Below are 14297 nucleotides of genomic sequence, written 5' to 3'. Positions count from 1 at the left end.
GCTATATGTCTGCTGGAGTGTTCATTTCCGCTTTAAAATTCAGTTGCGTTCTTTCTCAAATATTACATTACAACATGGCACATTTTGTACCCTTTGCTTTTGAGCTTTATGTTTGCAAAGAACATTTATATAATTTAGAGGTTAGTATATAACAATTGACTGTATCTTCATTAATGTAGCTGTAGATCTACACGCACATACAGATTTTTTTTTTTTTTTATTATAATCTGAACCATAAAAAATGTAGTAATTTGTTGATCTTTAGTGGACATTTTGTACCAAGCAGTATCTGCTCAGTCGTATACTAAAATTAAATTTGTATATTTCTATCAAATGAAAATGTCAAGAATGAATAGATTATATAAATTTATCTTTATTTTCGGATATAATCTGAAGATGATACCCTTTCAGACTTTTGATAAAGCTGTCTCACACCAGACTCCGTTTTGTTAAAAATTCAATGCAGAATAGCATGTGACCTATACTGAATCCATAACAGTTATGAATTTTAATCTATCTAATGTACATTTGTTTTTATCTTTTACAGGAATATAAACCTAGATGGGGATATAAACGTGCCAATGATGATACTAAAGATTGGTTGATAGAGGTTCCTCAAAATGCAGGCAAGTTAAAAAAAAACAAAGCTGAAATTTGTTTGTTTCATTCATTTCTTATCCTAATGACCATGGTATCATAGTATGTTTTTTTCTCCCATTTTATACATATATTTCAATATAACAACTTCAGCATAACAGTAGTTTTGGTTAAGAAGAAAAACATTGCATTTTTGTCTGAAATCTGAAATGTGAGAGAGGTAACTCTAATGTAGGACTTTGCAAGTAACAAGAGTCTTTTTAATTCGCTTACAACCTCAATATCATATCAACTCGTCATCTGTAGGATAACTAATATGTAGTCTGGAGTCTCCAATAATTGTAACCTAACCTTGACCATGTTTTTGCTGTTCCTATAAGGTAAAGTTTTTTCAGTATGAGGTCTTTTGGCTGTAAATATGGTTCAGGCAATAATATCCATGATCATCTGACATATGTCATATGAGCTTCACCTCTAAAACTAAAGCAGAAAGATATTTTGATCACAGCAACATATTAGCAAGCCACCACTTTAGATCAGCTTGTCAATCATATTTATACATTGCTCAGACTATATTCAAATAAAACCGTTACTTAATAACAATTATTCTGAATTCTGTAGTAAATCTAAGGTTTTTAAAAATGAATTACTACATTTTTTTCAGATCCATTTGAAGACCAGTTTGAGAAAAGGAAGAAAAAGAAAAATGAAAGGACATCTAAGAATGAATTACAAAGACTGAGAAATATTGCCAGGGCACAAAAGACAAAAGGTAATGCATACAGAGTAAATTTCTTTTGGGTTTATTTTTCTTATAATTGGTATTTTCCTGATTTACTGAATTCTATATGACCTTCAATTATAACATGTATTCAATATGAAAAAGTGAAAGATGTCTTAATTGAACCAAACTTTATTACTGTTAAATTTTACGTTAAATGTGTCCAATGTCAGAATGACATAATTTTCATAAAAGACTTAGATCATTCCTTAATTATATATAATCACACAATGTCATGATACAGTGTAGGGCATAATTTAGGTGCATAACTGCATACATATTATTACAAACTATTTTTATTTTACTTCAAATTGATGTTGGTAACAGGTATCGTATTTCAAAAGAATAAATCCCTGAAAGAAAGGGATCATATTTCTTCAATGACATCTAAAAAGCAGCTGATATATTTGTGCTATTAATTTTGAATTAAGTGTATAAGGATATGTTTAGGTGAAACCTTATAAAAGAATTAATATAATTATATAATAAAAGATCTTCTTAAAAAAAAACATGTTGACAGATCTTAACGCTTACATAAATCTTCTCCTCTGAATCACTTGGACAACAAACTTGATTGATTGATTGATGGTTAATGCTAATTTCAACACTATAGCGCCATTCAGTGGCAGTCAGTTTTTATTGGTGAAGAAGACAGAATGCCTGACATAAACCACTGACCTTTGGCAGGACAACTAACAATCCTAGTCAATTCAGCCATTTTGTATTTACTCTGAAACTTTTGCTTGTTGACATGTTAAAGTTTATGTAAGATCATTTTAAAGACAATGAATTATGTAAATGGTATATGGCAGGTAAATAAGCATTTTTTGTAGTTTCCAGACAATAACTTGTGTTTAAGTGTATGAATCTCCTTGAAATTATACCACAAGTTTCCTTACTACAAAGGGATGCATATGATCAACTTTTGGGGGGTTATGGCTCAAACCATATAGAAATTTGGGGCAAAAAAGGGGGAAAAACTAGGTTTTTCTGGTTAATGGACAATTAAGACAATTTAAAAGCAGTGTAAGGGAGGTAATTCAAATTGAAATACATTTAAAATACAATGTTGTGAATGTTTGAATTTACCTCCCTTACACTACTTGTAAATAATGTATAAAGAAATGTCAGGTTTTGCACTATTTGCCAAAAAAAAAGGGGGGGGGTCAATAGGCAACAGCATAGTGTATTGCACAAAAGCAAAAAAGGGGGGTAAACATTTTTCCTTTAGGGAGTTGGTTTTTTGGGGGAGGTCAATTCGCAACATCATAGTGTATTGAACAAAAGCAAAAAAGGGGAGGTTAACTTTTTTTTGGGGGGGAGGGGTTCAATTCACAACAGCATAGTGAATTGCACAAAAGCAAAAAATATATAAATTCAAATCATATAACCAATTCTAAGTTCTTTGACTACAGTTATTCTGTGTCAGAAACCTATTATGTGTCAAATATTTAATTACAATCCAAATTCAGACCTGTATCAAGCACGAATATTGTGTCCAGTTTTGTCCCAACTGTTCAGGGTTGGACCTCTGCGGTCGTATCCAGTTGCGCTCGGCGAAGCAATTTATTCTAATTTATAACCATCCAAAGTAAACTCTGCTTTAGTGTATGGTATGTTTTTTTGTTGAAATACTATCACTTTAGTTTTATTTATGTTAATTGACAACTGCCATTTTTTTTATTTAAATAGGATTTGTATAGTTACTAACTATACAAATCCTTGATCCAAGATAATAGGTAGAAGTAAATTTATTTTCTGCTGCCCTTGTAATTTGAAATCGAAATTGAAATAGCGAGAAATGATTGTTGGCCATTGCATGTGTAGGAATCGCGAGAAATTTAGAGAAAATTCTCTGTGACGAGCAACATTTTCTGTGCCAAATTTAGCTTCATTTATACTATTTCGGAAGAGTTTAATGGGGTTGACAGCCGAGAAATCGGCATATGACGGAATTTCGTCAGCGCCTGACATTTTTCTAAATCTCGAGTTCAGTACCTTGTGTTATAAAGGTATATAGGGTGAATAAATTCTGAGACAAGTGCCTGTGCTTGGTACACATTAATTTGACGATCTTTTCTGCATTACTTGTCAATCTGAACTTCAAATATTTTCAAATTTCAAATAACATTACCACTTGAACACCATGTTGGTTCAATGGCATCAACTCAAATGGAGACAGAAATTTGACATGAAAGATGGTGGGTTAGTGCTTAATCAAAAACTAGCTCACTATATGATTATGATGATATATGGTTAAAGAATAAATAGACGATAACTGTTTAGTGTCTTTAAATATCAGCTGTATTTGTACGAGGCTAGGAAACAAGGTGTATGCGAGCTTTTAGCGAGCTACTACACCTGTTTCCAGCCAAGTACAAATACAGCTGATATTTAAAGACACTGAACAGTTATTGTCTTTATCCTGCAATTAGTTCTGTATATATTGTTTGTGTTTTGAAAGACACAAAAACTAACATAGTTAGCATTTATCTTCGATTTGTAAAACCTTGAGGCCCGCATAGTTATATCAAAATCACACATTACGCTAAAGACGGGTTCGCAAAAAAAGACTCTCGAATAGTCAACAATAATACATTGCTCAAGGTGAATAATTATCTCTTTCAACATAACAACTAATTCCAACAGTAAAAACAAATAACAAAACATTGTCAAATTTGAAACAGAAGTGTACGAGTTGTCCTACGCCTCAGACTTGACATTCACTAAACAGGCATTCTGAAATTGACATGGTTGTCTTGATTTTGTATAAACACAAGCATATACTCATTCAAGTTTTGAAATCGACAATTGTCATCGTCATTGGAATGCAACTGGAATACACATTCTGAGGTCACACAGGTTCAAACAATACTCAGTCCGGCAGTGGGTGGAGCTTGAAAGTGATATCTGTATAGTATACAGATACAGCATAGCGATATCGGTAGGGCTGTATATGTATAGTAGGACACCCAATTGCAGGATAAATATCAATTATATGGGTCAAGGGCAGAGTTGTTATAAAATATCAATATGGCAAAGAAGTGGTTTCAAGTTTCATATAAAGCTACCTGACTAACATGAAATAAAAAATCAAAAGAGTATTCCTTTTTGTCTAATCTTCAAGGTAAAATAAAACTAGTATAACAATATTATGCTATTGTGTTAATCTACAGAAAGAGAATTTGCTTCAAGTTATAGCAGAAATAACTACGTCACTCGTAACTTATTTAATGAGTATGTGGGATATAGTCCTATAACATATGACTTCAGGGGCATTATTTACTATTTCTATTTACTGTTCTGATAAAAAAAAATTACAATCAATGTGCCACACTTCGCATTAAAATTTAAAAAAAAAATGAAAATTTCGGTATTAAAATGTTAATAAAAATTGAATAAGAAGTGAAGTCATATATGTTATAGGACTAGTGGGGTATAAGAGCTTGTTACAACAGGCTATTCATAATCATTTGGTTTGAAAAGGATACAGGTCTGTATTCTTGATTTAGAAAAATGTAATTGCAAGAAAAAAATCTCATAACCTAGAATACTTTAAATCATTCAGGTAGTCCTTATTTATATGTACAAAAGAACAGCCAGTTGTCATTGGATATTGTAGATCATTTAAATAGTCTTGACCTATTTATTAGTACAAAAGAACAGCTAATAGTCATTGGATATTGTAGATCATTCCAGTAGTCTTGATCTGTTTATTTGTACGAAAAAAACCAGTCAGTAGTCATTGGATACTGTAAGATCATTCAGGTAGTCTTGACCTATTCATTTGTACTAAAAAAACAGTCAGTTGTCATCTTCACTTCACACACACATATATATACGAATATCAATTATATGCTAACCAGACATGTTGCAATGTTAAACTAATAACGGTACATGTATGTGAAAATCAAGACTTGCATGAAAAATATCCTAATATTAGAGACAGTGGCGTCATTTTTTCACAGAGCTTTCAGCTCTTTGATTTTAAAAGGCCCTAAAACATTGTAAAAAGAAAGTCCTGTTTTATTATAAAAGATATCAGTAATTGAAATCAATGATATAGCAATGTGTTAAGTAAATTATTGTGTAAGTTTAAAGCATTTTTCAATCTTTGTAAAACATGTCAGGAGTGTTACAAAATACTAAAAATAGAAGGCTTTTTCTACATACAATTACATAAAAACGGTACAATGAAATGACATTTTTTTTGGTGAATGATCATAAAAACTCAGGGCTTTCAAAGATTACTATTTTAACTATTTTAAATATATTAAGATTCTTTTTATTGGCAAAAACTTCAACGGTAACCTATAGTTGTTAATGTCTGTGTCATTTTGGTCTCTTGTGGACAGTTGTCTCACTGGCATCCATACCACATCTTCTTTTTTATATTCAATCACTAGTTATTATTTTTTTTCAAATTAAGCTATTCAATTTTATTGTTATTATATGATTAAGCAGAAAATATGGAAATTTTGGTATAAACATTTTTCTTTCTATATTGAGTTTCATTTGAAAGAGGTTAGAGCAAAGTTTTCTCGACTGTTGTATTACCAAACTTGTTTATAAGTAGTATGGTTTCTGTTCAAATTTTTGAGATGAATGTTGTTGAGATTTAAAATTATTCAACATAAAATTGAGAATGTCTGTTTCATTCGGCCTGAACCTTTGGAATTCTAAAATTTTAAGTATTGGTAATAGGGTAAGACAAAAAAAAAACAAAAAAAAATAATGAGTTTGAAATTGGACCCCCCATGTCACACATTGGCCTAATTTTTTACGACCGCAAAAATTGAAAAAAATTTCGTCGTATTTATAGATTATCGGTGATCATCTCAACGAGATTGATTTTCTCGCTTGAGCCGGGACGGCGAGAGCAAGAAAGGCAATCGAGTTGAGATGAACAATGATAATCTTTTTATCGCTATTTTACCTATGACGACGTTGTCAATTTCATGTCAATTTCCTTAGCAACGCCACGTGCATGCTTAGTTTCTAGCGATAATTTTCCATCTCAAGCGAGTAGCATGATATGAAAATTATCACAAAAAAAGATCAAAGGAAAAATGCACAAAATAGTGATAAATTGCTATCACGTTGGCGTCGTCGTCGTCTGCGTCGTCCGAAAATACTTTTAGTTTTCGCACTCTAACTTATGTAAAAGTGAATAAAAATCTATGAAATTTTAACACAAGGTTTATGACCATAAAAGGTAGGTTGGGATTGATTTTGGGAGTTTTTATCCCAACATTTTAGGAATAAGGGGCCAAAAAGGGCCCAAATAAGTTTTTTCTTGGTTTTCGCACAATAACTTTAGTTTAAGTAAATAGAAATCTATGAAATTTTGAAACAAGGTTTATGACCATAAAAGGAAGGTTGGGATTGATTTTGGGAGTTTTGGTTCCAACAGTTTAGGAATATTAGGGGCCAAAAAAGGGCCCAAATAAGCATTTTTTGGTTTTTTGCACAATAACTTTAGTTTAAGTAAATAGAAATCAATGAAATTTAAACACAAGGTTTATAACCACAAAAGGAAGGTTTGTATTGATCGTGGGAGTTGAGGTCATAACAGTTTAGGAATAAGGGTCCCAAAAAGGGGCCCAAATAAGCATTTTTCTTGGTTTTTGCACCATAACCTTAGTATAAGTAAATAAAAATCTATGAAATTTAAACACCAGGTTTATGACCATAAAAGGAAGGTTGGTATTGATTTTGGGAGTTTTGATCCCAACAGTTTAGGAATAAGGGGCCCAAAGGGTCCAAAATTAAACTTTGTTTGATTTCATAAAAAATTGAATAAATGGGGTTCTTTGATTTGCTAAATCTAACTGTGTATGTAGATTCTTAATTTTTGGTCCTGTTTTCAAATTGGTCTACATTTAAGTCCAAAGGGTCCAAAATTAAACTTAGTTTGATTTTAACAAAAATTGAATTCTTGGGGTTCTTTGATATGCTGAATCCAAACATGTACCGGTACTTAGATTTTTGATTATGGGCCCAGTTTTCAAGTTGGTCCAAATCAGCATCCAAAACTCTTATATTAAGTATTGTGCAATAGCAAGAAGTTTTCAATTGCACAGTATTGCGCAATAGCAAGAAATCTTCAATTGCACAGTATTGTGCAATAGCAAGTATTTTCAATTGCACAGTATTGTGCAATAGCAAAAATATCTAATTGCACAATATTGTGCAATAGCAAGAAATTTCAATTAGAGTTATCTTTCTTTATCCAGAATAGTAGTTGAATCAACTTAAATCATTGTTTTATACAATCTACAATGTATTTTCACTTTTACTATCAACTGATAAATTAAAACAATCTTTACCATTCAGTGATAACAGGCACTTTTTTACATTTTAATATTTTATGATGTATTTAAATGAGTAATTATTGTTGCAAACTCCATTAGAAATTTGAATTGAGATCGGTTTTGGAATAAAGGAAAGGGGGATGTGAAAAAAATGGGGGGGGGGGGTTGTTCAATTTTTCTCATTTGAAATTTCATAAATAAAGAGAAAATTTCTTCAAACATTTTTTTGAGAGGATTAATATTCAACAGCATAGTGAATTGCTCAAAGGCAAAACAAAAATTTTAAGTTCATTAGACCACATTCATTCTGTGTCAGAAACCTATGCTGTGTCAACTATTTAATTAATATCAAAATTAAGAGCTGAATCCAGCTTGAATGTTGTGTCCATACTTGCCCCAACCATTCAGGGTTCAACCTCTGCTGTCGTATAAAGCTGTGCCTTGCAGAGCATCTGGTTTTCCAATGGCCCATTATAGAATTTTGACTGTTAAGATTCATGATTCATTGGAAAAAGTTCATCAACTCTTATATGCATGCAGCAGTTTATATAATTTTCATAATGACTATATCTGGTTAATAGGAGCAAATTCCTGATTCATTAGCAAGAAGACTGTTTTTTGATAACTACATTTTTTGCACATTAAACATAATATTAAATTTATGGTATAATATGCCATTGGTTAAATATCTATTATTTCACATATTGTTAACCAATTAAAATGCTTGTAATGCTTTGAATAATATTTTTTGTTCAAATATATTTGTATTGTGTAGGATTTTGAAAAGAAGATTTGTCAAAATGATGTGATTTTTTTTACTTTTGATTACTAATTTTTGTAGTAAATATATATTTTGTATTACTAGGTATGAAAATGAAAACACTTGTGTCAAAGTTGGAAACAACGTGGAGATGTCATGAACCTTATATTAATATTTACCAGCAGTCAAAGAATTCAAAACCATCTTATACAACATCTAGTGCAGCAGATTTTATTCCAGTCAATATCAATTACTTTGCATTGGGAGGAGAAGAACAAAATGTTAACTCTGGGAAAAATTCTGAAAAAAAAGAAAATAATTTGAGGAACATTCAACCAAATAGATCAAATGTTTCTGTAGTTGAGATTTCAGATGAAGAAAACAGTGTTCTACATATTAGTGACCATGATTTGTCTTCAACTGATAATTCAAATGATGCATCAAATACCATTGACCAATCAGTGAGGCCAAAAGATCATGTCAGGTGTCCTGTTCTGAATTGTAATGGTATATTTGATTCCACAGAATTGTTTGATAGACACATGAATAACTTTGAACATTCTCCAATGGATCCATGGGGTGAACACAGTGAAAATAAAGATATCTCAAGTGACATTGTGATGTGTCCTGAATGTGGAGAAGTATTTAAGGTAAATGATTAACATAAGGCAATGGAATTAACAAGAGTTTTAAACATTTGTAGAAACACTTTTTAGAGGTAAAATAAAGACTTTTCTCATACCTCTTCCTTTTCATTAAAATTTGTCAGTATAAAACACTATAGAGTTACTAAATTGAGAAGAAAAAAACATAGTCACTGAAGTATCTGATGGCAATGCAGTGGCCTATAGTTGTATACTTGTACGTCATATGGTCTCTGATACAGAGTTGTCTCATTCACAATCATATTAATTTTTCTTATTTTTATTAATGAATTTTGCTTTACAGTCACACCAATAATAAAAAATGTCCACCCTTCATTTTTAAAGTTTATTCAGACCCAAAACATAAAATTTTGGTAAAAACCATACTGTGGATGTGAAAAAAACATTGTAGAAATTATAAGGGAGTACAGACATAAAAGTTTTGATAACCATACTTAGACTCAGGAATCAACCTATCAAAATACTGGATTTGAATTTTTTTACACACCCATATAAGGACAAAATGGATGTGAGTGCATCTATTCGTTGGTCAGTCTATCTCATTTCAGGTAAAAGTTTTTAGTCGAGTTAGTTTTGGATGAAGTTGTAGTCCAATCAACTTGAAACTTAGTACACATGTTCCATATGATTTGGTCTAATTTTAATGCCAAATTAGAGTTTTGACTCTATTTCATGGTCCACTGAACATAGAAAATGATAGGGAAAGTGGGGCATCAATTTAGTATGGGCACATTCTTGTTGTTCACAATTTTGTACTCCTAATACTGAGTACAGTTTATGACTGGCTATAGAAAAAAATGTACATTTCATTTCAGCAAAGAGAAGCCTGTTTACACCATATAAAAGATAAGAAGCATGTTTATCCACTGACTCCCCTACCAGTACATGGATACCTCTGTCGGTCATGCCTCATGTTGTTCCCTACAGATGAAGAATGTGTATCTCACATAACTACTCTCAAACATAACTCTACAGCTTTTCCATTTTCTGGTAAATATGGGATGTTTTCTTCAGTTTATAGTCTTGATATGTATGTTTACAAAATTAATAGACCTAGTTTCAAACCAAAAAATTGAATTGCAGATTAAAGAATGCTTTTTCCCTTTACCTGTCAGTTTCCACTTTGTTGTGAGGATAAGCTCCTAAGGATCAGAAAATTAATCCCACTAAATGGACGTGCACATTACTTTTACTGCAAGCACATGACATCTCAGTAATGATCTCACATAATATTACGATGTAAGAAAAGGAATCCCCATTTTTATTGGTCAACTATAGTCAAAAATCAATTTATTTATAGAATAAAATTAAAAAACAAAACTCAAATAAAGATTTGCATGCAGTCTCCTTTTTAGGACTGAATAAATGTTTGCCGTGGCCATTTGCAGGCACAATAGACAACTTTCGAGTTCGATGCATTTCCGTCAAAAACTCTGGTTTTAGTGAACGTCATTTGTGCGTTTAGGGGCGTTGTCACTTCCATTCCAATGTTGAGCGAGTGGTTGGAATACTATAATTTTATATTGTACGAATTATTCGGCAAATTGAATTCTCAAAATTGACAATCAGCATTGCTGTCATTAGGAAATTGTCATTAAGTACCTACAGAACAACCATTATTTCTAGTTTATCCTGCACAATGACGATCACTAAGACGCTTGATGAGCGTAAATAGTGCAGGGATACAGGCGACCCCCTCTATCTGGTAAATGACGTCATAAAGGCGTGTATAATTGACGAGTTTTTCTGGTGACGGATGAACTCGAAAGTGGTCTATTGAAAAATAAAAGAAGCAACATAAAGGTAAGAGCATCTGAATCGGATAACAACTGTCATTGAAATTTTTTTTTTAGATTTGAAAGGCAAATGAAATCCTTCGAAACAATTAAAACATATGACAAGCCTCCAGGCCTCCAGGCTGTCTATTAGATAGATAACATGACTTTTGTTTGGTTCGTTCAACCTATGCCAACATTTTGAAAAAATGTTGGCATAGGTTGAATAATTTGTTACAGATTAAGTGTTAGAAAAACATAAATTAATTAGGGGCTAATCAATCTACAACCAGTTTAACCCTAGTGTTAATGTTTACTCAATATACAATTTCTTTTACAAGTACTAGTGAAAATATAGGTAATTGTTTGTGTTGAGGATCTCTATTTCACAAAGGAATAAGTTTAAAATTAGTATAATGAAATAATGGCTAGGGAAAGGACTTTATGATTTTTATACGCCTGTCTTTTAAGGTGCATTCACACGATACGATTTTCCATTCGATTTCCATTCGATTTTTACCTGTGCACCTGCTTTTGACTAAAATCGTACCGTATGAACACTAAAATCTGAAGTCGAATGTCAAGTCGAAACGTCGTTTTGAAATCGAAACGTGCGCTATTTCCATTCGACGTTTTGACTGGAATCGGATTGTGAAAACGCCAAATCGACTTAATTTGTTAGTCGATTGAAAAAATCAAGCTAATAATTTTAATCGACAATATTCCGATATCCACACAATTCTAAACGTTTTTAATTAGTAAAGGAAGCAGTGTCATCTTTTTTTCATAAACCTGGCCACCGTTTTACAAAGCATTCCTAAGTCTACGTGTCATTAGATCTATAACTACAACCATCGTAAATAAATCGTAGGTTTTACAGCCGTTTCACAAAGCCGTCGTAATTAATAATCGTGAATATTACGTAAATCCTGGCATAACTTTATACTCCAATGCTATATATACAGTCGTATATCGCTCGTAGTTTGAAATTGTCCGTGAATATGAATTAAACTATATCTAAGATGACGCAGCGTTCATTATTCTCTACTGTAGTATAAAGATGCTGCAAATGTGAAAAGACGAAGACAAATCTTAATATTGGAACCACACTAAGTCTTTCTTCATTTGATAAATTTGAAACGAAATGGATATTATTTTCAGATTATGTCAGATACACTGAGACGCGCTACCGCGCTAAGTATACTTAAAAGTAAAGGGGGGATGTTGTTCCTATAAGAACTGGCGAACTTACGTATACTTTTTACTCATCTTAATTTCCTTCCTGGCTTTTTTTTAGACTAGACAATGTTCTAATTTAGGCTTTCTATCACGTCCGCGTTATGATATCTATTTATAAATATTTCACTTCAGGCACAGTGGTTATCGACAAAGCATTTATAAGATGATGTTGTATTCCAATTAAAAGAGCTCATTAAGAACTTATTAATATGTATTATCATTATACAGTCATAGGACAAAAGTGAGTTCCCACTCAAAAAATATCCTATCATTTCAACTAAAATCGATATTTTTCGAAAAAACTATTATTAAGTAAATCTATGAGCGATTTTTATCGGGAAACATAACATTCGCTCTATGGTTAAAGATTTAAAAATGAATAACTTTCTTCAAATATCTTGGATTTGTACCAAACTTGAACAGAAGCTTGTTTATGATCGTTAGATAGTATCCAGAAGTAAATTTTGTAAAACAAAAAATCCATTTTTTACTGAATTTTACTTATAAAAGGACTTAGTTTTTCTGCCAGGATGCAATAAATTCACTCTATTGTTAAAGTTTTTTAAATTTTAACAACTTTCTTATACTATCATGGATTTGTACCAAACTTGGACAGAAGCTCACAACTCCATTTATAATGAATAAAAACAAACACAGAGTACTTGAATTTTCTAAAACTACCTGTAAAACAAGGAAAATAAATAGTTCAGTGTCCAACTCGAAAGTTGCTGCCTATAAATGAACCAAAAAATCTAATTTATTTTAAATTTTATATTGCAAAATTAATTTGATTTAAAAAAAAGTTTCTATTGAAGTATGTTATATTTGTATATATTTTCTTGCTTGTTAAAGTATGTTTCATATTTAATACAACAAAATAATGAAAAATTAAAATTTTAAAAAATTGCACAATTGAAACATTTTTTTGTCTCTTTTTTCTCAATTAATTGAAACATTTTTATGCCCCACCTACGATAGTAGAGGGGCATTATGTTTTCTGGTCTGTGCGTCCGTTCTTGTTTTTGTCTCTTTTTCTCAAGTATTGTTGACATCAGACTCGGACTTCTCTTGAAATGAATTTTAATGTGCGTATTGTTATGCGTTTACTTTTCTACATTGGTTAGAGTTATAGGAGGAGGGTTGAGATCTCACAAACATGTTTAACCCCGCGGCATTTTTGCGCCTGTCCCAAGTCAGGAGCCTCTGGCCTTTGTTAGTCTTGTATTATTTTAATTTTAGTTTCTTGTGTACAATTTGGAAATAAGTATGGTGTTCATTATCATTGAACTAGTATATATTTGTTTAGGGGCCAGCTGAAGGACGCCTCCGGGTGCAGGAATTTCTCGCTACATTGAAGACCTGTTGGTGACCTTCTGCTGTTGTGTTTTTTCATTTGGTCGGGTTGTTGTCTCTTTGACACATTCCCCATTTCCATTCTCAATTTTATTATGTGATTAATTTTAGAAATTTGGTCTTATCTTATTTTTATAATAATTTAATATTTATTTCAACTATATTTTGCTATTATCAAGGATTCTATTTTACAATTTTTGTCTTTTTAGAATTTGTTTATTTACAATTCCAAATTTAACTACAACATAATTTTACCTTTTATCAATTAATAATTAGGGCCCCGCCATAGGCGCGTCGCCCTATAGTGATCAGTCTGTCCGTCCGTCCGTCCGTCCGTAACACTTTCGTGTCCGCTCCATATCTAGAGAACCATTATGATTTCATACTTTATACTTTACATGTATATTAACCACCACCAGAGGGCGTGTCATGATGTACGTACAACTTCCTAGGTCAAAGGTCAAGGTAAAAAAACTTTGGTTACAGTTGACAACCCTGTATCCTGTGGTGAAGATCGTGTCCGCTCTATATCTTGAGAACCATTATGATTTCAAAGTTTATACTTGACATCCATTTTAACCAACACCAGAGGGTGTGTCATGATGTATGTACAACTTCCTAGGTCAAAGGTCAAGGTCAAAAACTTTGGTTTCAGTTGACAACCCTGTGTTCTTTGGTGAAGATCGTGTCCGCTCCATATCTAGATAACCGTTATGATTGTATACTTAATACTTAACATGATTATTAACCAACACCAGAGGGTGTGTCATGATGTATGTACAACTTCCTAGGTCAAAGGTCAAGGTCAAAAAC

The 14297-nt window shown here is 32.0% G+C and overlaps 1 protein-coding gene across 2 annotated transcripts in view; it reads left to right on the top strand.

Annotated features, from left to right (window-relative positions):
• LOC143083882 (uncharacterized) overlaps nt 1-14297 on the top strand; it is a 54231-nt gene that overhangs the window by 30325 nt on the left and 9609 nt on the right. For both annotated transcript variants that reach the window (XM_076260258.1, XM_076260259.1), the window contains 4 exons: nt 548-626; nt 1262-1369; nt 8558-9102; nt 9933-10107. In XM_076260258.1, coding sequence (XP_076116373.1) covers nt 548-626; nt 1262-1369; nt 8558-9102; nt 9933-10107 — 907 coding nt within the window. The remainder of the gene's footprint in view (nt 1-547; nt 627-1261; nt 1370-8557; nt 9103-9932; nt 10108-14297) is intronic.

The sequence above is a fragment of the Mytilus galloprovincialis genome, chromosome 7, assembly GCF_965363235.1.
Source record: "Mytilus galloprovincialis chromosome 7, xbMytGall1.hap1.1, whole genome shotgun sequence".
Classification (NCBI taxonomy): domain Eukaryota; kingdom Metazoa; phylum Mollusca; class Bivalvia; order Mytilida; family Mytilidae; genus Mytilus; species Mytilus galloprovincialis.
The sequence above is the reverse complement of the archived record's forward strand: the minus strand, read 5'-3'. Positions and strand labels throughout refer to the sequence as shown.